Source organism: Rousettus aegyptiacus, unplaced genomic scaffold (genome assembly GCF_014176215.1).
Source record: "Rousettus aegyptiacus isolate mRouAeg1 unplaced genomic scaffold, mRouAeg1.p scaffold_m13_p_2, whole genome shotgun sequence".
Lineage (NCBI taxonomy): Eukaryota > Metazoa > Chordata > Mammalia > Chiroptera > Pteropodidae > Rousettus > Rousettus aegyptiacus.
In genome coordinates this window covers 140767221-140787747 of record NW_023416295.1, presented here as the reverse complement: position 1 = coordinate 140787747, position 20527 = coordinate 140767221, and the positions used below count along the sequence as shown (strand labels likewise).

Here is a 20527-nt window from a genome sequence, read left to right as displayed (position 1 = left end):
AACATGGTCCTGACACAGCCAGCAGTCAATAGTTATTAAGTTTTCTTTGTTGAAATATAAACAAAATATCATGATTCAAATGGCAATACAGATCAACCAATTTTCATGTCCACTTGACCTTTGTAGTTTTTAAATATTAATATCAACCTAGATTATTACTCAAGAACTCCTAATTTTCACTGTATAGAATGGTTCCAAAAATTCCACAAAAAAAAAATGTATCCATTTTCAGCTGAAAGTCTGAACTTCTGAGCTCACTTCCTAAAATAGATCAATATGCATTCTATAACTTTTCTGATATAAAAGCTTGGAACAAAAGGGTACGGCTCAAAGAAATGGAATGTAAGAAACTCATAAGAGGTCAGATAGTTAACAGAAGAACACAATCTAATACTGGTAACTGCTACACCAGTATCAACAAACTTCAAAGGCTTGAGTCCAGCACCTAGAAGTCTAGAAGGGCACTTCTTGTGGTAGCTCCCCTATGCGACTTGGTTCCAAAACTGATCGCAGTATGTTAGATTCTCAGAGCTGCCATTTCATCCCTTATATTTGAATATGTAGCGTATTAATATGTTCGTAGCCTACTTTGAAATGGACGGAAATGACTTAACTACTTCCAGTACTAACTGTCCTTCTATTTAAAAAGCATAAGTTTATTACCTGCTGAATTCCCGCTGCATAGGTTTTCAAAAAGAATTCAGAAAATTCAAAGTATTCTTTTGTGACATTTCCTGGGCTTCCATATCTTAAAACACAAAGAAAAAAATGTTTAAATATCAAGAATTTTAAAAACGAGCATGTTCACGAGTTGAAATACAGTGCCTTGTTGAAAGATATATTCTACTAGGGAACGAAACTAACACTTTCCCCTTTTTTCAGAAACCCCAAAATGAAATTATAATGAGCTATAATTAGACTCTAGGTCCCACACTTAAAATTTCAGACAGAAGCTTCCACCTACTTAGCTAAGAGCTCCTAAAGGGCAAATATTACAATAAAATGTTATAGCTGACATTTTTTCAGTAAATGCTTCTATAATTAAATTTAACTACCTTTCTTATGGCGTTGAATGGCCAAGCATCTTCTTGCACAATTCCAGAATAAGTCCAATGAGCTAAACAATGTCATTTCTCCATTCATTTTATAGAAGAATTTTAGAAAGATCAGAGAAACCTGACAACCTCATTATGATCTCAAAGTCATAATGAGTCACAGTCAAGCCTACTTTAAAACAAAGAGAGGGTGACTTTTTGCCCTCTAAGGCTCTAAAGACAAATAATCATATACTGTGGAACATCAAGGGACCTATCCAATTTTATTATATCCAACACTGAGATACTGACCATAAGATCATAAGTCTAATAAACAGGATTACCGTTCAAAAAGACGAGCTACAATATGCAATGCCCACTTCTTACACTTCCACCAAACTAGTTCTGGTCTATCATCCTCATCAATTTGCAGAGTCTCCTAAGAACAAGAAAACACCCAGATTAAATTTCCGCATAATAAAAGGGTTTATGTGAATAACAAAGGCAGAATAAATCTTGATATAGATTAAGTAATATTAAATGTGAGTTTATATTGCCCCAGAAATGCAAATTACTTCTTATAAACTGCTAGGTAGGATTTTTAAATACACAAAGCAAATTTCAACTAACCAATGTTGTTGTTCACGTTTATCGCTTATTTTCAAAAGGCCCAAATATGTAGAAAAGAAATACAAAATACCATATCAATTGAGGAAACTCTGGATGACAGAAAGGTTCTATACCTCTATCCAGGTATCAGTAACACAAGTGAATGTTTGCCAGAATTCACTGAGCCACTCACTAAGCTCTGTGCACTTAATGTAGATAAATTAAACCTCAATATAATTTGTCTCAAAATATGAAAAAAGAAAAAGTACTGCACATTTGAAGGCAAGCTTAAATTTTTAAATATGTGATATTTTAATTTGATTAGTTACTTCAGTTAATTTGATAGGTGAAATATAGCATTATTGTTATTGCAGAAAAAAATGAGACACCATCTTTAACCCATTAAACTGGCAAACAGTATTTTTTATAAGAGATATTCTTAGTCACCACTTAGTAAAATATAATCCAAGACAATGTTTCTGGAAAGCACTTTTGCAAGATCTGCCAAAGCCTTATACACTTCTAGAAGCCTATCCAAAGAAAATAGTTATGAATGTGTATAAAAATTTAGCTACATATATATAGTTAAAAACATCAAAAAACTAAGCTTAAATACCTAGTAAATGAAGCATACAACAAAAATAAAAGTATAAAAACATAATCATAAAAAATATTTACTATAGATTTTAAGTGAAAAACATATTTCAAAACTGTACCTCCATATACCATTTTTATAAATAAAGGTTAGAGGAAAAAAGGCTAGAGAAATAAATACTAAGTTTTTTTTTTTTAGGCAAAGCAACTCTTGGTTGACCTCACAGATTACAAGGACCTTGTCAGTTTACGATCCCTTATTTTTTTATTTTTTACACCTACAGCACCTGGTCTTCCTAAGTGGTCTCCCATCCAAGTACAAATACTAATTTTTTAAAATGGTTTTTATCATGTTTAGGATTAGTTATTTTATTAGTTTTGCTTTTCTTAACTTTCTAAAAATAGGTGTTTTATTATTTTTATTACAGTAATTTTTTTCCAAATAAGCTATGATAATAAATCAGTCAACCACGAATATCCAATTTTTCTTAAGAATACAAGCCCTTTCTTACAGGAGGAACTGTCCTGTCAATAATAGTTCGAAAGATCTCCATCCATGCTGTCATGGTTTGGTTATTCACCAGTTGAAGAGGCAGTGCATACTGAAAACAAAAGAAAAACATTATCAAATAATAATTCCTCTCCTCCAAAAAAAAAAAAAAAAAAAAAAATCAGCAATTTCATCTATACTGAAAGGCTAAAATATATGAAATGGCTAACATTTGACTATGAAAACAGTAATTTCATATGGTTCAATCTAAAGTTTAATTTAAAACTGACCTATAAACATATACATATATAAATTAAAATTTTAAAATATACACATATATATGCCATGAATTATTTCTCTGAGGTACTTTTTAAATGAAAAAAAAAATTGTAATACATTAAGGTCTCACTTATTCAGCATGAGATTCTGGATAAGTGACTTTTACCATTTACCCCTTCGCCAAACTTTTCATTTTAACTACTTTTTCCCCAGCTTTATTGAGATATAGTTGACATATAACATGGTATAAATTTAAGGTATACAACATGATTGATACATGTATATACTGTGAAATCATTACCACATTGAGATTAGTTAACACCTCTATCACCTCACATAATTACCTTTTTTTGTGGTGAGAACTCATTTTAACCGCTTTAATGAAAATCTCCATCTCATGAAACATTTTTTCTATTACTTTCTTCTATACCATGGCACAATAGCACAGCCACTGAATTTCTGTAGGTCCCCCCCACGCACTACACTGTGAGTTACAGGAGATGAGGCACAGCACCTATGCAAGCATGCATTCCAAAACCTGCTACATGTGCATGCCAAAGATGTAATGGTAAGTAAGAGACACAGTCTCTGTCCTCATAAAGCTTACACTCTAGTTAAAGGGGGGAAAAACATATATAAACAAGAAATTACAATATGGTAGGATACACCGTACAGATAAAAACAGTACAATATTGATAAAGGCAAACAGGAGGACCACCTAACCCAGCCTGGTAGTATCAGGGACAACTAGCAGGAAGGACACATAAGCTGAGACCTGGAGAAAGAGCACAGTACAGCAGAGCATAAAGGAGAAGAGTGGTCCAGACAGAAATAAAGTATTTTAAAAGCTCAGAAGTAAGAGAGGGCATGACCTATTCATGAAGTGAAAGAACTTCAGTATGGCTGGAGTGTAAAGCACAAAGGCAAGGATGGCAAAAGATAAGGTGGAGAGATGAAGAGTTTTACAGGCCATGTTAAGAAATTCATAGTTTATTCTAAGTGAAATGAGGAATCATTTGGGCTTGAGACAGGGAACAGAGGGGGAGCATGCTGAGGATTGAGGGAGAGTGATGATGAGTCCACTTTTAGACAAACTGAGTTTTGAAGTACATATGAAGTATCCAAAAGCCCCGTACACAATAAATAATTGATAAATGCTACTTAGACAAAGTTAATTTAACTGTATTATACTTTTCAAAACACAAATTTGTCTGCCTCTTCCAAAACTGTTAATCATTTTTTACCTACATTCTCACTGTAATTGTGCCTCTTAAAGCCTTCTAAATTTTTGCTCCCAAGATTCCCAGAGGGAACATATTACTTTAATAGCATATAACCAAAATGGTTTAAAATGTTGGTTTTTCTTAGATTTTAGCCTATATATGTTGATATAAAACATCTTAGATTTTGTCCTCTTAGCAAATCAAGTAGAGTTAGAAGCTTTAAGAAAATTATTTCATCAGCCTCTATCTTACTTCCTGATTCCTGGCTATGCTTCTCCAGATAGGAAAGGAAAATCCAACCTCTAAATAAATGAGATATTACTATGTGTCTAATGGCAAAACATCTCACTGAATAAAAAATGTTTGCCTCAGAGTAAAGTGATTCTCCTGAGGAAAATTTCTGAAAAATACTTTAATAAAAAAGCAAACGCACCGTACATCTTCCTTCCCTATTACTTGAAAGAAAGAACGAATGAACGAACGAATGAAAGAAAGAAAAGAAAAAAAAGGAAAAGAAAAGAAAAAAGAAAAGGAAAAGAAAAGAAAAGAGAAGAGAAGAAAAGAAAAGAAAGGAAAAGAAAAGAAAGGAAAAGAAAAGAAAAGAAAGGAGAAGAAAAGAAAAGAGAAAAGAAAAGAAAAGAAAAGAAAAGAAAAGAAAAGAAAAGAAAAGAAAAGAAAAGAAAAGAAAAAAGAAAAGGTAGGAGAGTGGGGGAACATATTTTCCTAGTATCCTAGTTTATTCTCTCTTCTTCCCTCTTCCATCCTCCCTGACAAAAAAAAAAAAGGCTGAGCTGAAAAAATTTACCTCCAACTTTCTCTATTAAAAGATGAGGCTAAAAATAAAAATCTTTATTAAAGTAAAATATTTGGAAACAGTACTAAAGTACTTAAGTCACATAAGAGGCAAAGAACAAAAACAAACTATCTTGGCTCTCTAGCTTGACAAAACTAGACTCTTGCCATGACTAATTTAACTAAAAAGTATGTAAGAGAGGTATAATTCATCATCGAACAGCTTAGACTGCCAATAATTATTCCTCCTCCACCAAGATCTAAATAATTTACCTAAGTCTCCTAAGAATTAAACTTTTAAATATTTTTATATTTAAAACACTCCATTCTCTATCTTCTTCTAATTACTTTTTAGATTATCATATTAATATTCTTTACAACCTTCAAATCGGAAAAAGTATTTTAAATAAAGGAAAATGAGCCGCTAATCTTGTTAGATTTAAATAAGGTCAAATGCAAAGAAACTGTCATCATCAGTATGATTTCCCAATAAAGAAGAACTCTCTTCTTTTCCTTCCTCTAAGTACTTTCCATGTATCAGGCAAAAAAAAAAAAAAAAAAAAAAAAAGCCCCCCACCCCATATTTGTCTTCTGCAACAGAAACTTACCTGAACAAGTGCATAAAAGATTTTCAGAATCTGTTTCTGTAGTAAAACAGAATAATGCGAGGAATCGGGAAGGAGCTGCATGATTTGTTGTTGAATACGAGGCAGAAATATTTGCATTGCTGCTATAAGAGGTTCTCTTTCCTCTGCTTTCTTATATCTACATGAGCAAAGACAAATAAAAAGAAAAATAATTTCTCTCCCTGTAAAAGAGCTATAAGTAATGAATGAAAAAATATATTTTGAACTATACAAAGCTGACAAAACAAAAACATTCTAACCTTTGGCTTATACTTTCTGTTTGGATTGTTAGAATAACTTAGAAGGAACTTTAAAAGAGCACACTCCTGTTTTAGGCAGAATGCCTAAAATCTCCCTGGAAAGAATTAGACTAGTTTAAAAGAATCCAAGACTATTTTACAACTTTCCTAAACAAATTTTTCTACCACTTAAATTAATATTCATCATACCACAATTCTTCCTATAAATTACAAGTTGACAAGTTGATATGTCTGTTTAAACAGACATACCTGTAATATAATAAATAATGTGGGCAAAAAACACATTTCTTATACTATCCAATATTGAGAAGTTAGAATAGTTTACAAACTTAGGTGCTCTTTGATCACTTGAACTGCTACAAATCTAAAATATTTTCTCGAAATTCTACAGAGTATGAACTAACTAGTTTTTAAAAAAGAAAATTACAGGACTTTTCATGTACATGGAGCAGTCCTTGTAGAAATCAGAAAACACTTGTCTGCCACCTCCCAATTTAACTTTTATGGAAAACAAAATCACTAGCAAAGAAACTTTAACATTTTCTATTTTGCATCTAAAAAGTTAAATATTTAATTTACTTAATAATGTCCTCATTTGAAGACATATGTTAAGGTACCTCTATATTAGAGTTTCCAAGGAAAGCTGTTAATAAATGATCCTCTGAAACTAACAAATAATTTTGAAAAGCACTACATTATCATATCACTGCCTCAGAGATTAGCAAGGTACATTAGCAGATTAAAGGTTCTCTGAATAACTGTAGTAAATAAACATGTTTAACTGTGCTTAACCCAGTATTTGCCAAATTAACCTGATTCTGCAGAACACCCATAGCAGACATCTCTATGCAATTTAGCTCTAAGTTAATACAGGCTAGTATTTTCAGGCAATTGCGACCAACTTACTCATATGTCTTCACTAGCTGATACAGACACAATAAACTGCCAAGCCAGCTTCCACTGCTCTGTGATTGCAAGTAATAGTCTATCTTGTCGACAACTGCTGGCCAGTGACCAGGAAAATCATATTTAATGATGGCACGGAGACACATTGTTAACTGGACTCTATAAGGGAGAAGAAAAAGTCCAAAATCTAAGTAATTATAAATATCAGGTTTCAAAGACCTGTGATATTTTACATAAAATCACTCTGACTCCTATTTGCCTACATTATTCAGTTATATACCTGAGGTGGAAGGACAAAGAACAATCCTGTAAAGAAAACCTTCAATAGCTCAACTTACTGAAAATAAAGAAAACAAGTAATTTCTTAATATAAATAATACTTTTCAAATGGTCTTATCCTAAATACAGCTTTGAGAAAAAATTAATTTAAAAAATTCACAAAAAGTTTTTTATAAAAGACAATGACTCTACTTCAGCTTTGCAAAATTTCCCAGTCTTTTGTATTTTGGTTAGTATATCCTAAGGGGGAAACAAAACAAAACAAAGTATTGTATCATTTCAAATGGACAAACAGCTTAAAAATGGGCAGAGTAAGTAAAACAGAGGCCTATAATGGTAGGAAGCATCTCTGTGAGCCAAAACCTTAAACCATCCATTATTAGTTAACAGCCAACACAGTATACTATACCTATCAAAGCTTCCTGAGATACTAAATTTTGTTTTTGAGTATCAGACACATGCTGGCAATTCCTGTTGAGGAAATCTAATAGCTATTTCCAAAAATATATAGAAAAAAGACATGGGAAAACAGAAAAAGAGGAATCCCTTTAATAAAATTGCAAAGTTAAATAATAAAAGATATGATATCTTAACACTTAGGTCAATAATCATGTTCTCAACAGGATCCCAATTGTAATTGTCATTGAAAAGAAAATAAGGAAAAGAATTTCTCTCCTACGAATTATCAATATGGCCTTACATGATCATTTGCAAATGTTTAGAAAGTGTACCTGGCTAAATTAGGATTCCACAGTGGAAAAAAAATTTTTTTAAGTGTGTGTCGAGTTGAACAACCAATGACCTGGATTCACTAAAATGAAACAAATAAAATAACTTTTCCTTATGTTACCAAATCTATTCGAAAGTTTTCCTTTGCAATGCTCTTAAAGAAACTTCGAGAATATTTCTTCAAGAGTGATTACAATTAAGCCTGCAGTACATAAAAGCAAAGCCACAAAGAACTATCTCATAAAAATACAAATCTCACCAGCGGCTGATCCTAAACAACCAGTAGGTCATATTTGCATGCAATAAAACTGAAACTTTTCAGTTTTTGACATTTCTTTCTTTTTTTTTTTTTTTTTTTTTTTTTTTTTTTTGGTGGATCTCAAGAGAGTTTTTAAAATTTCATCTTCAGGTTGACCCTCCCAATCCTTTCTCATTCTACCCAAGTAAAGGATGGCTATGAATGCCCATCCTTTCATACATTACTGTGTAGAAACACTGCACGATTCAGAGAGATCTGAAAATGTAAAGATTTTGACAAGAAATAGATACATGATGGTACCATAGGGGAGTCACTGCCAGGTTGACATTTGGGCAACCAATGAGAATAATGATAATTTTCTTGAATAAGTACACCTATTTTCTCCTTTTCACTGACAAAATAACTACATAAAGTGAGTTCAATGTTTGTTCTCCTTCCTCACTGTTCCCCTCACAATTTCTTCCCTTTCTCCTGCTTACATCATAATGTACATCAGACACCCAGGGAACAAGTTCTATCTCTTGACGTTAAACGATTTCATTCCCCTACCTATTTTATCTATTTCCCTCCTCTATTTTCAAAAGAAGCCTAATTATTAGCTTATGTTGAAAAAAATTTACTTCTATTTTAAAACTGAAAATTTTTATGACTCTATAGCCATGCTATCCAATAGACAGGGCAGCTACTAGCCACATGTGCACACTTTAAATTAATCAAAATTACATTTAAAATTCAGCTCCTCAGTTACACTAGCCACATTTCCCATACTCAACAGCCACGTATGTCACATGGCTAACTACTGGACAATGCAGATACAGCGCAGAAAGTTCTATTAGACAGTACTACTCTAGAGTACCTAACCTGCACTTGAAAAAAGAGACAATTCTTCTAGTGTATACCTACTCTATCCTGTCTTCTCCAAAGGAAAAGAGACTTAGTTCATAAAAATGAATAAAAGATAGGTAAAGTCTTAAGAAATGTGGTAGGTTAAATCTCCTATTAGTCAATTTCTGGGTCTGGAAAAAGAAAGCAGACAGTAAAATAAAAAGTCAAGAGACTGTAACTAAGAAAAGTTATTTAAATAACTAGAATTTATATAATTTTAGTTAAGTATAATTTTTTCCACACATAACTCTTTTTGTGGCAACTTAAAGCAACTAAATCTTCTAAAATATTGCAAACAATTATAAATGCAAAGGCAAATAAGTAAAACAATATTGAGTGCTATCTTCATTACTTTACCTCTTCAAAATAACAAATTTGAAGCTGATAATTAAATCAAACCTCCCCCCGCCATCCATATATTTTGTGCTTCCTACTAATCATATAGGTATTGTACCTCACTAAATCTGGAGACCGAATTATTCCTTCCACAATGTTATCGCGTATTTGCTGGCGATCATTCTCATGAATGTTGAATGGAAATACTGCTTCTCCCGGTGGAGGTTCTCGATCCGGCCAGTACTGTGTCACCATGTTTTTCAAGTAAATGGCAGCTAAGTTAGAGGGAAAAAAAATGCTAATGTAGCAGTAACAAAAAGATAGCTTTAATTCAGCTTTACAGAGCACGAAAAGCTAAACCTTTCAATGTTAAACATGACACCCAGCAAAAATGGAAAATCTTACAGTTATAAATAGCCAAGTGGGGAAAGGAAAATGGATAAGAATTTAGTTTCTCTTCAGCTAGTAAAGAAAATCTAGGCAGAAAACATTTCATTAAATCAAGCTCCAGAGTTTACATGACAGAAAAATGATCTAGGAATCAAGTATGTATCCTTAGACTAAATACAAGGTGATCTAAATAAAACCTTACTAAATGTACTTGGAGATCATAAGAGTCACAATACAATGTTCATACTGCCTAATTCTGAGTTAACAAACAGCTAAACTTCTACTGTTCTTCACGTAGCTTGCTTTTTTGGTTTCTCTTTCACTGGCTACTATCCTGCAATCTGAAATATTTATGCTTTTTATTATATTGGTAATTTTTACCTAACGCTTTTGATATACTTATTACTTATAAATATAATAGAAGGGAAAAGGACATTGGCTTCCAAATATTTTTATAAAATCTCAAGAAATTTCTTATCTATTTATTTCTATCAAACACTTAGTCAATGTTTATGTTTCTGCTCTTTCTAACTCACTTCAACGTTTAATAAAAGGCCTCTGAAAGGACTAAGCTGACAGACTGCTACAGGGTTTTGATAGGGAATATGAGGCTTTCTAAGCATCCCAGTTGAACACTGAACATTAATACTTACAATGTGTATTCTTATATATACCTAATAAGTAAGAACAAAGAGATGTCATCTACAAAGCATTATAACTTCCCTTAAGTTTCTCCTCTCCCTTCTTTGCCCACCCAACCCACCTTGCAACCCAATTTTAACATAAAACTAAATTGGCTCCTAAAAACATTAACAGAGAATAAACCAACATGTTCTACATTGGCTATTATGCAACAGAAATTTAACAGAATTATAATGACATTCTATAAGCTCCTCTTTCATTAGTTTTGATTCAGCAAAGGTCTGAGAAAGAAAGAGATGGATGGATGAACGGACAGACAGACAGGCAGGCAAGCAGAGACAGGGATTGGAATTCTGTCTTATTTGTTTTTAATTTAGACCACACAGACTCTGTATTAAATACCATATTTTACCATCTTTTATCCCAGTACATTTATATTATATAACAGTGATTGGCAATAAAAATTTATAGACTACTTAAAATATGAACAAGTGATCTAAGAATATGGTCCAATCTGTCAACAGTTCAGACTGATTTTATGAGATTAATCTTTACAAAAATAAAAAGCAACTCTACTATACACAAAAGCATTTTAATCCCTATAGAACTAGTCTTGAAAATTAAAAAGCAACCTTCAGACAGCAAAGATACAGATATGGTAAAAGCATGGACTTACTTATAATTCAATCATTAAATGCTGTTAATTTTATAACTAAAAAATATTTTTTATTATGGGGCACTATACAAGATGGCCTATATAAAAGGCACACTGACTAATTTGTATATGTTGAAGTAAATCTGTAATTACTTAAAATAAAATTTAACTTAATGTAATAATTTGAAAAGAGAATATTAATTACACTTACAGATAACCATGGATTGCTAAGGATAATGAAAGAAAAATACCAAATTTAACTGAAACGCTATCAATAATCTAAAAACCACCCTTTAATCATTTAATTCAAGTATCTATTTAACCATTTTCAAAGCCAAGAAATAAAATACAAATATCACCTTAATCCAGTCATGAAGAAATTAAGTATTAGACACTTTTTCCTGCAAAATCCACTTATCGTTTCAAATATCTTAAGTTGGAAATTAACTTTCTAAAACATACAGACACGTCTCTCCATCTCAAGCACAATGAAGAGCCACTTAAGTTCTATGCCCTGGAACCAGAGCCACAACTACATAAGTCAACTGGGTTCCATAACCTCAAAGTGTCAAAAAAGGGTCCCATTATAAACTCAGTGAAGGAGATGCTGTGCTTTCTGAGTTGATGCTTCTAAGCGTCTCCATTTTTCATCATATTGGTAGCCCTCCTCCCTTATTCTTACTTGAATTTGTCGAGGCTAGGAAATCAGAAAGCAATGTATGTATATAATATCAAAACAAGTTTTAAAAGATTCTGAATAAGAGCCAAGGAGCTTTCTACAAATAAGACACATGAGTTTTAATAAAAGAGCTTCCTGAAGTGCTTCTGGACTGATCAGAGTTATCTTTCTGTTTATTTCTAAGTTCTGTATTCTAGAATGCTAATTAACTTTGACAAATAAATAACCTGTGAATAACAACTATAAACTGAACTTTTATATCCTCTCCCTATCCATCTTTCAAAAATACATACAAAAAAAAAAAGGATAACAAAAAGCAGGCAACATAGAGAAAACAGAAACCATGCTTTTTTTCAAATGATGATTCCACATTAGTCATCAGCGATGACTTCTTCAGATAATACTTCTTAACTACCACTTTTAAATCCAAACTACTTCTGCTCACAGAAACTCTAAAATGTACTAAATAAAGTACATTTCTAAACTTTAATTTACATATATTAGAGTGTCTCTTTCCTTCAATGATAAGGAGTAAAATAACTGGAAACAAAGTCACTTGAGAGATTCCTGATCATAACTACCCTAAATTTAAGATGGAATCCCTTCTCTGCATATTATATGATAATAATGTTATTAAACTTATCAATACCATAAAAGGAAAACAGTAGAGCAAACATCTAAACTTATTTTGTTTTGCTTGCCAAGAACAAATATTCGATTTTTTTTCTATTTCTTCACAGTGAGGTAATAAAAGGCTGTCATTAATGAGCTTGCTTGATTGTAGCAAGAATATCTCAGAATTGCCCACATAAAAGATCAATAACTTAATATTTTGCAGAATTACATCTTTCTAGTTAATATTAGCATAATAATTTATGACATTATACAAGCTGATTTTTTTATATATAAAAGATCACATCATTCTTTTTTGAATGTCATACTAAAGGGATAAATTATCTGTGTAGGTGTCACCATAAGATTCTTATGGGACATCCTTATTTTTAAATAATAGATTAAATAAGAGAAAATTTATAAATGGCACTTAAATTTAGGATAATGTAGAATTTCACACAGTGTATTCCAAACTCTATGATACTATACATGTTCTAAGATAGAAGTTGTCCTAATAAATTAGAAAATGATCAACCACCAAGATACTCTGTCCTGTGACAAACAGATTTGAAATCTACATAAATTATAAAGAAAAAAAATTGCCTTTAAATGCAGTTCATATTTTATATCAAACCTTAGTTACCTAAGTTATTAAGATTCAAAGTTGTACAGATTTGGTTATGATATGGGGACCCTAGCATTCTAATGCACTATTTATAGAAAAAGCAAGCAAAAGCAAATTAGTGATAAGATTCAAAATTCTAAATGATAATATCATTAATATCCATTGATCTGGCATTTCCATTTCTTATCATTTATTCTATGAAAATATTCCCACAAATATCCAAAGATATATGTCCAAGGATACTCATTTTAGTATTGCCTGCATCAACGGTAACAAAAAGCAACAATAAAGGAAATATCCATTAATATCAAATTGTTTAAATAAACTGTGGTAGTTCTACACAAAGAAATATTGAACAATTATTATAAAGAGTAAAGTATATGCATATGCACTGACATGGCACAATCTCCCAACGGTACATAGCTAAATAAAAAAGGAAATTATAAAAAAGTATGTGTAATATAAACCATTTTTTGTTACGTTTTAAAGCCCACATGTCAATAGAAAAAAAATTGGAAAACCATGCACCAATCTAATATGTACAAATGCTATGTTTTTGTAATGTTTATGTCATATAAAGAAAACATATTAGTTTAATAAATTGTTTTAAGACCTTGAAAAATACTACTTCCACAAAACTTCAAAGGAACCTCATAATGGCCCTATAAACACTTAGGCTATTAAAATAGGTTACATTTAGCAAAACGTGGTTTAAGAAGAGCCTATTTTATAAACCAAAGATTAAGTAAAACTGAAAGCAATGATTTCAAAAGACTTACACAGAAGTCGTATAAACCTTATTAAAGTAAAAAAACAATTCTAATGTGAATGTTTTTCAGAGGTTCTTCTAATCATAAGCACTAAGGGTTCTTTCAGGAAATCACACATATTATTATAACTATTTCTCCAAAGCTTGATGATTCCTTACATTTTTATTGTTTTGTTCAACTAAAATTAAATATTTTTATCAGCATATAGATTATGATCCCATTTCTATAAAGCTGTTTATCTACCCTCTACTTGAACACATGCAAAGACTAATGTTTACCTAATGTGAATAACAGTCATTTCTGAGTGATGAATGTAGTTTTTTTACTTTCTTCTTGGTATTCTTCTATATTGTCCAAATTATTTATAATGAGTATATGTCACAAACATAATTTAAAGTCTTTTTAAATATATATTTTTTTAATTAGCTATTATCATTTTACCCCCTTTACCTTGAAGTTATTATCTTTTCAGGACTCAGGATGCTCCAAGGCTTTCTCCATTTTTTTACCTTTTGGGCTCTAATGACCAGTTCATTAAAAAAGCAAACAGAAACAACAACAACCAAACAACCAATACACAACATTATGGAACTACCATAAGGTCCCACTGACTTAAAAGTAATTTTCATGTTTAAAACAAAAGTCCTACTCCCCAATCATATGGTTAGGGACATCCATCCAATACATTCCTATATGATCCAACATATGAATGGAGCTCAGATCCACATGTATAAATTTATGGTATTAATCTCTGGGCCCAAAAGCTAGACCGCATAAAAAAAAGGAATCATAAAAAAAAAGTTAGGGCAATTAAGCTATCAAAATCGAGAAATCTAAGGGGAAAAATGACAGAGTTACAGAGGCCAAGAATTGGTAGGTGGAGGAAGAAGAGGCAAGAAAAAGCTAGGGGAGTTTTAAGAGCTCAGTATCTACCTATAAGTTTCCAGAGAGAAAGTGATTTTTTAAGATATTAGAAATATTTCTTTCCTATTTGTTTTAATTTTATAATTAAAATAAAATCCTACTTCTACTTCCACCATAAATATATTTATAAAGGGTAAAAAACCAACTCACCTGCCTGGCGTACTGGGAATTCCACATGGTCAGAGACTATAATCCGAAGCAAACTGGGGGCAAAATTGATAATCTTGTAGGACTGAAATTACAAAAAAAAAATTTATAAAATAGGGCAATATCAATGAATATTAGTACCTGTTACTATATATACTACTATAAGTAAAAGAAAAACTTTTAAAGTGAGAGACATTCTCCAAGGCAAAACGAAGATTACTAAAATACTTCAAATCAAAAAATATTCTTTAGAATTGATGAATAAAAGAATATGAACATATATATATATTTCAAAATGCTCTCCAGAAAGGGTGTGGCAATTTACACTCTCAACAGTAGTATGAGTGTGTCCCTCCACCTAGTATAGGGATTAGCATTATCACTCTTCGAATTTTTAAACCTTATTCGTATTTTAAATTACATTTCATAAAGGTTGAATTTTTTCCTGTTTTTTGGCTACTTGTTTTTTCCTACAAATTCCTTATTCTCTTTATCCTTTTGTACATGGAATATTTGCTTTAGTATTAAAAAATTCTAAGAACTATTTCTGAATTTACAATCTCACCTTTTTATTTGACCTATCCATTGCAAGTGCTTCTTCCCAGATTATCTATACTTCAATTTTTTTTATGGTATTTTTGACAAACAGAAAAACATGTGCTACAGAAAACAGAAGATCTGACACAGGAAAATAGACAAAATAACATTAAATAGCTGTGCATGAGCTATGGAGAGGAATCAGCCCAGGTTGGAACAGTGCTGAGAGCTGTCATCAGCAGCTGCCCTCTGGTGCTGGAGCATCTTTTAACCTAACAAATGTCCTGTGTTGACAAAGTGCCTGCTGCCTGGGTCATTTCACCCCACAGAAATGTTCTACTTGGACCTACTCCTGAGTTTAGCTATGATGACTTTAGAAGAACAAAAATATACATTCCTTCTGACCATATTCCTCCAGATGTCTGTCTAGTACCTACACCATATTAACAGAGCTTATACTTGGCCTTGCCCGCTGACATTTCCAAAAAAGACTCGTAAATTCTCAGTAAGGCTAAAAGCCAGATAAATGACGCAGTGTCTGTTCAATTTGCCTTCTCCCACGAGCCTGGATCTATGGTGGCATCCCTTTCACTACACCACTAGGTTTATGCATACCACTTAATTTTTTTAATTTATCATCTTTCCTACTTATTTATAATAGCATTTATTAAAATAAATCTTTGACTAAAATTTTGGAGAAAACTAGGTTTAAAATATTGATCCTTTCCAACCTAGAACATCGTGCTTTCTAAACCTTTCTGTATCCTTCAGTAAAATTTTGAATTATCTTATTAATTTTTCCTTTTATCCTGTATAAACCTCAGAATCTTAAATCTGTTGTATATGAAGTAAATTATTTTGTCCACAATTGAAACAACCAGAATTTTAAAAGAAAAATTTATTTTAACAGCAGTTTACAGAAGTCAAAATTAATACAGATTTAGCCCAATCTCCTACAATTTCCACATTTCCACATTTGCATTATTATAACTCATGTTTGTAAACTTTGAAATATTGGAAGATCTTGTAGTGAATCAAAGATTAAAATACTTACATAGTTCAGTTCTAATCTATATAATTTTGTTCTTTTAAAAATCTACACATTACATACAAAATAACCTTTACACTTAGATTAATGCTATTTATTTGAAAGTAGTTATTGCAGAAACTACTTTTATTTCAACACTGTTGCCTATGTACACCTTTTGGAACTCCTCTTTTTGCAACTATTTGCTATTTCAAAGAACTTCTGCAACTTTTTGTCTTCTCCTTTCAGCCTTGATTCAATCTATGTTAATTTGGCCAGTTAAAACATTCAATGATAAATTCAGATGTATTCTCATACTACTTTCCTCACAAATATTTACCCAATTTCTTTTTCCACCTTGGACTTCATCTTTCTAAGAAAAATAATGAGACATTTCTCAATGATTTCTTGAGGATATTTACTTTGTATCTGGGAAGTTTTCTTAAAGACCTTAATTGCTTAGCTAAATTCTGCATTTTATGAGAACTCATTTAAAGCAAAGACCTGATGTTTTCCCATTCTCTGCCTCACTGCTCCCTCGACATTAACTTTTCTATCCTCCAACATGTCAAGTTGAGGGTCTTTACTGAATTTGCCCTTCCCTCTGTTCCTCTCCTAGTTCTCCACTTAGCTCACTCCTTCACAACACCTAGATCTCTCTCTACTCAATGTCATTCCTTAGAGAATGACCATGCTATTTATACATCCCAACATATACAGCTTCAAATCTCTCTATAGCACTCATGACTTGAAATTGTATTATTTACTTGTCTGCATCCCCCACTAGAATGTAAGCTCTATGAGAGCAGAGTCTCATACTAGTATTTGCAATATAACATAAACATGTTATCCACATAAGCGAACTCTCTCTAATGGCAATAGAAAGATACCTATGAATACATGGAAAAGCAGGGATTCTAGAGATTGGCAATGAAAGTACATATCCTATTTCCCTGTTGAGGTCATGTGGAGAAAGATTTATTAAAAGACATATTTCTAGATGAGTTACTGGAGCAAGATATCTACTCAATACTACCTCCCTATGCTGCTGCTAAAGGGAATTCTGGGTCTCTATACCAAGAAGAATGTGTACAGAATGCATTCTTAATATCCTGAGATAAAAATGAAAATGCATTTTTCCACAGAAAAGACATTGCAAATAGCAATCAAGGAACTAGTCACTGGTAATGGAAATTAAGAAGGCCCCAGAAAAATATAGTTCCAAATAAGGTTGTTATGTTTTGAAGATGCCTAGTCTTCTAAATGGAAACTGACAAATAATCAGTACACTGTAGAAACTACCTCCATTTCCTATGCATAACATATATGCTGAGGAAGGACCTAGACTAAAAGAAATGAGCTTGCCCCTCATCACTTAATGGTAAATTACCTATCTGTTTATTTACCCGACAAAGCAGGATGGTAAAGGTAAAAAAAGCATACAAAACTTAACATTATAACCATGTTTTCCTACAAGGTTATATGGCATACTTCAGTCTTCTACTGACAGACAATTCAAAAAAAAATACTTAGCGAGAGCATATTACCATCAAAAGCACTATACAAAATACAATTGCTAAATGAGTAGCAAAGCAATAAACTACTTTTAGAAGCCGCAGAGGAAATTGTGGTCTGTGATGACCTAGGGGAATAGGGGGCAGGGAAGAGTAAGAATGGAATGGATTTGGATTGAAATACCATGAAGAAAAAGATAGAATTGGGTTCTAAATGTTTCTTCTAGTTCTGCAAGCTCTCCCACCTCTCTTTTCCACTTCTGTAAGGTCAACTACACTTACATATCGATGAATCAGCAATTTTAAAAAAGGGTAGGCTAAAAGGCAGGAAAATATAGCATGGTATCAAAGATACAATCCCTATCGACACTATCAAAGTAACATCTGGCCTCATTGTGAGGAGAGGGAGTCACTGACAGGCCAACTTCCCTGTTCATACTAGTGGATTGCAAGTTCAGCTCTTGTTTTGTTCCTCCTAACCAACCCCTGGATTACAAATTTTCTAGTCAATTAACTTATAGTACTTCTACTATGCAAAGACTCGGACATTTTAACTTTCTGATTTTAACTTTCTCCTGTTCTAAATAAGAGTCCTTTTCTTTTCGAGGCACCAGTACATTTCCTTTGGGCTTCCCTTCAACTCAACCTTCTCCCCTGAGTCAGTGTTTTCACTTTCCCTTTTATCTTTTGGAAATCCTGGACTCACACTTACTCCAAGCTCCACCCAGATTTCCCATTAGAGGCATCCCTTTCAAAGAGTCACCAGGCATACCCGCACTTGAAAGCCAACTCCAGCTAGAGTATATCTTAGTGAACTACAGAAACGTTCACTTAGGACAGTTGTTCTCACACTTTAGAAAGCACAGAGTCACCTAGCTAGCTAATTAAAACACACTCTCCAAGTTCCTGACTTTTTAAGTCTAGAGTAAAACCCCATAATTTGCATTTCCAACAAGTTCCCAGGTGATGTTGACGCTGCTCATCCCGGGCAACACTTTGAGAACCTCTAATTTAGGAGTATTCCTTTATATTTTAAGGATTATCACGACCTCAAACAGCTGTCACTCTATCCTGAGGCTAGAGCTTAATAGGTACTTTTTAGTGAGAAGTATATGATTAATCCTTGCAGGTGAAGAGGAAAAAATGAGCTAGAGTTTGAGATCATTAAAATTTGGGAATGTCGGTGGTATCGCTGGAACCAGGTCAAGGCTAGTTAGTAAGAATCGAGGACGAGGTATAAAAAAGAAAACCTTACATATTTTGGCGCTTATTAGAAATCCCTCCAAACAAGTATTATTCGACGTGTCCTTTGTGAAGCAGTCCCACCATGAAAACTGCCTACTCTTCCCAGGGCACTCTCCCGACGGCATTTCCCAGCGCTCCAACGAAACTCTGCCAATCAGTGTCAAAACAGCCCTGCCAACCCCACAGAAGCAGGCGATGGGCAGGGTTTCCCAGAGCAACACCTAAAAAGGGCTGGGTCTGGAGAAAACCTGAACTCAGATTCGAATTTTAAGTGAATTTCCACACCCGCACCCCTAAGTGAGCGTACTTCAAGAAATCGCACCCCGAAAACACTGGCAAAGGTTGCTAAAGCTGCTTTTTTGCGGACCAAGCCGGCTGAACAAGCTGCACTGGGGAAGGAAAACGACATGAAAAGATGCAAAGGCGGCCAACAGGTGCGAAGGCTGTTCAGGAAAGATCCCGGGAGCGCCGCCGGGCTGGGGCTGGGGCGGGGGGCGGCCCGGGCCGAGAGCAGCGCCCGGCTGGGAGCCCCGGAGGCGGTGGCGATCGGGGCGCCGAGGAGGGACAGCCCCGGCAGCCGGAGGCGGGGGGCGCCGCGGGCCTGCTCCTCACCTGGTTGAGCTCATTCTCGGCTGCAATCCGCAGCTTCGGGTCGATGGTGCCCTTCAGCGCTTGGATGATTCGGTTGAGGTCCATCTCCCCGGGTGGGGGCTCCGCGGCCCCCGGACCAGTAGGCCAGACTGCAGCTTGAGTTTTCCTTTCGATCCTCTCAGCCTCCTTCTCCGTGACCCCTGGACTACCTCACTCCCCACTCCCCGCCACCGTCGCCACCTGCCGCCACTTGCTGCGCCACTCTGACTCCGCGCCCCCTGTCCTCCCTTTCCACCCCCCACAACTCGCTCTCCATTCACCCTTTTACGACAGCCGGTGGGAGGCGGGAGAAGTCGGAGAGGAAGCGGCGCTTCCTTTACGGCGGCCGCTTCCCCCGAGCGTAAGGCTGGCGGGCGCCCCCCAGCGGCCGGCGCGCGAACCGCGTCTCGGCCTCGGAGCGGGGCTCGACCCGCCGCCTGCCGCAGGCGGCCGCCATGCAGTGCACCGAAAACGGCCCCCGCAGTTGGGGAGGCGACCTGGCGGCGGGGCGCTTCCCAGCTGCTTCCAAATGAAGCAGATGCGGACGGGACGCCACTTTCTGGTAGTCCGAGACCTGTGTGGGCATCACAACGTAGCCTGTTCCATGGCAGACTTGTGGGGACCATGCGATTTATCCCACAAGAGGACGGAGTTCCCTCGTCTGTGCGAGCCATCATTCATTCATTCACTCGTGCACTGAACGTTTGCTAAACGTGTTTTTGAACCAGAGTACTGAAATATTTAGGTACCAGATTACAAGATGAATTTGATGCGGGTTACTACGAAGGAACTTACAATCTGACAGAAGAGATGATTGTAAACACATAAA

The 20527-nt window shown here is 34.4% G+C and overlaps 1 protein-coding gene across 2 annotated transcripts in view; it reads right to left on the bottom strand.

Annotated features, from left to right (window-relative positions):
• IPO8 (importin 8) overlaps positions 1–19982 on the bottom strand; it is a 56502-nt gene extending 36520 nt beyond the window's left edge. Inside the window, exons 1-8 of one of the 2 annotated variants that reach the window (XR_004955665.1) lie at positions 19681–19968; positions 14749–14830; positions 9420–9576; positions 6814–6972; positions 5630–5786; positions 2750–2839; positions 1379–1473; positions 664–748 (exon numbers count right to left, since the gene is read on the bottom strand). Coding sequence is in view for 1 of the 2 variants with exons in the window: in XM_016152048.2 (XP_016007534.1) it covers positions 664–748; positions 1379–1473; positions 2750–2839; positions 5630–5786; positions 6814–6972; positions 9420–9576; positions 14749–14830; positions 19681–19764 (909 nt within the window). In the remaining variant the exon portion in view is untranslated. Of the gene's footprint in view, positions 1–663; positions 749–1378; positions 1474–2749; positions 2840–5629; positions 5787–6813; positions 6973–9419; positions 9577–14748; positions 14831–19680 lie in introns of both variants that reach the window. The other variant, XM_016152048.2, reaches the window with a different exon arrangement.
• Positions 19983–20527: the final 545 nt, after the last annotated feature.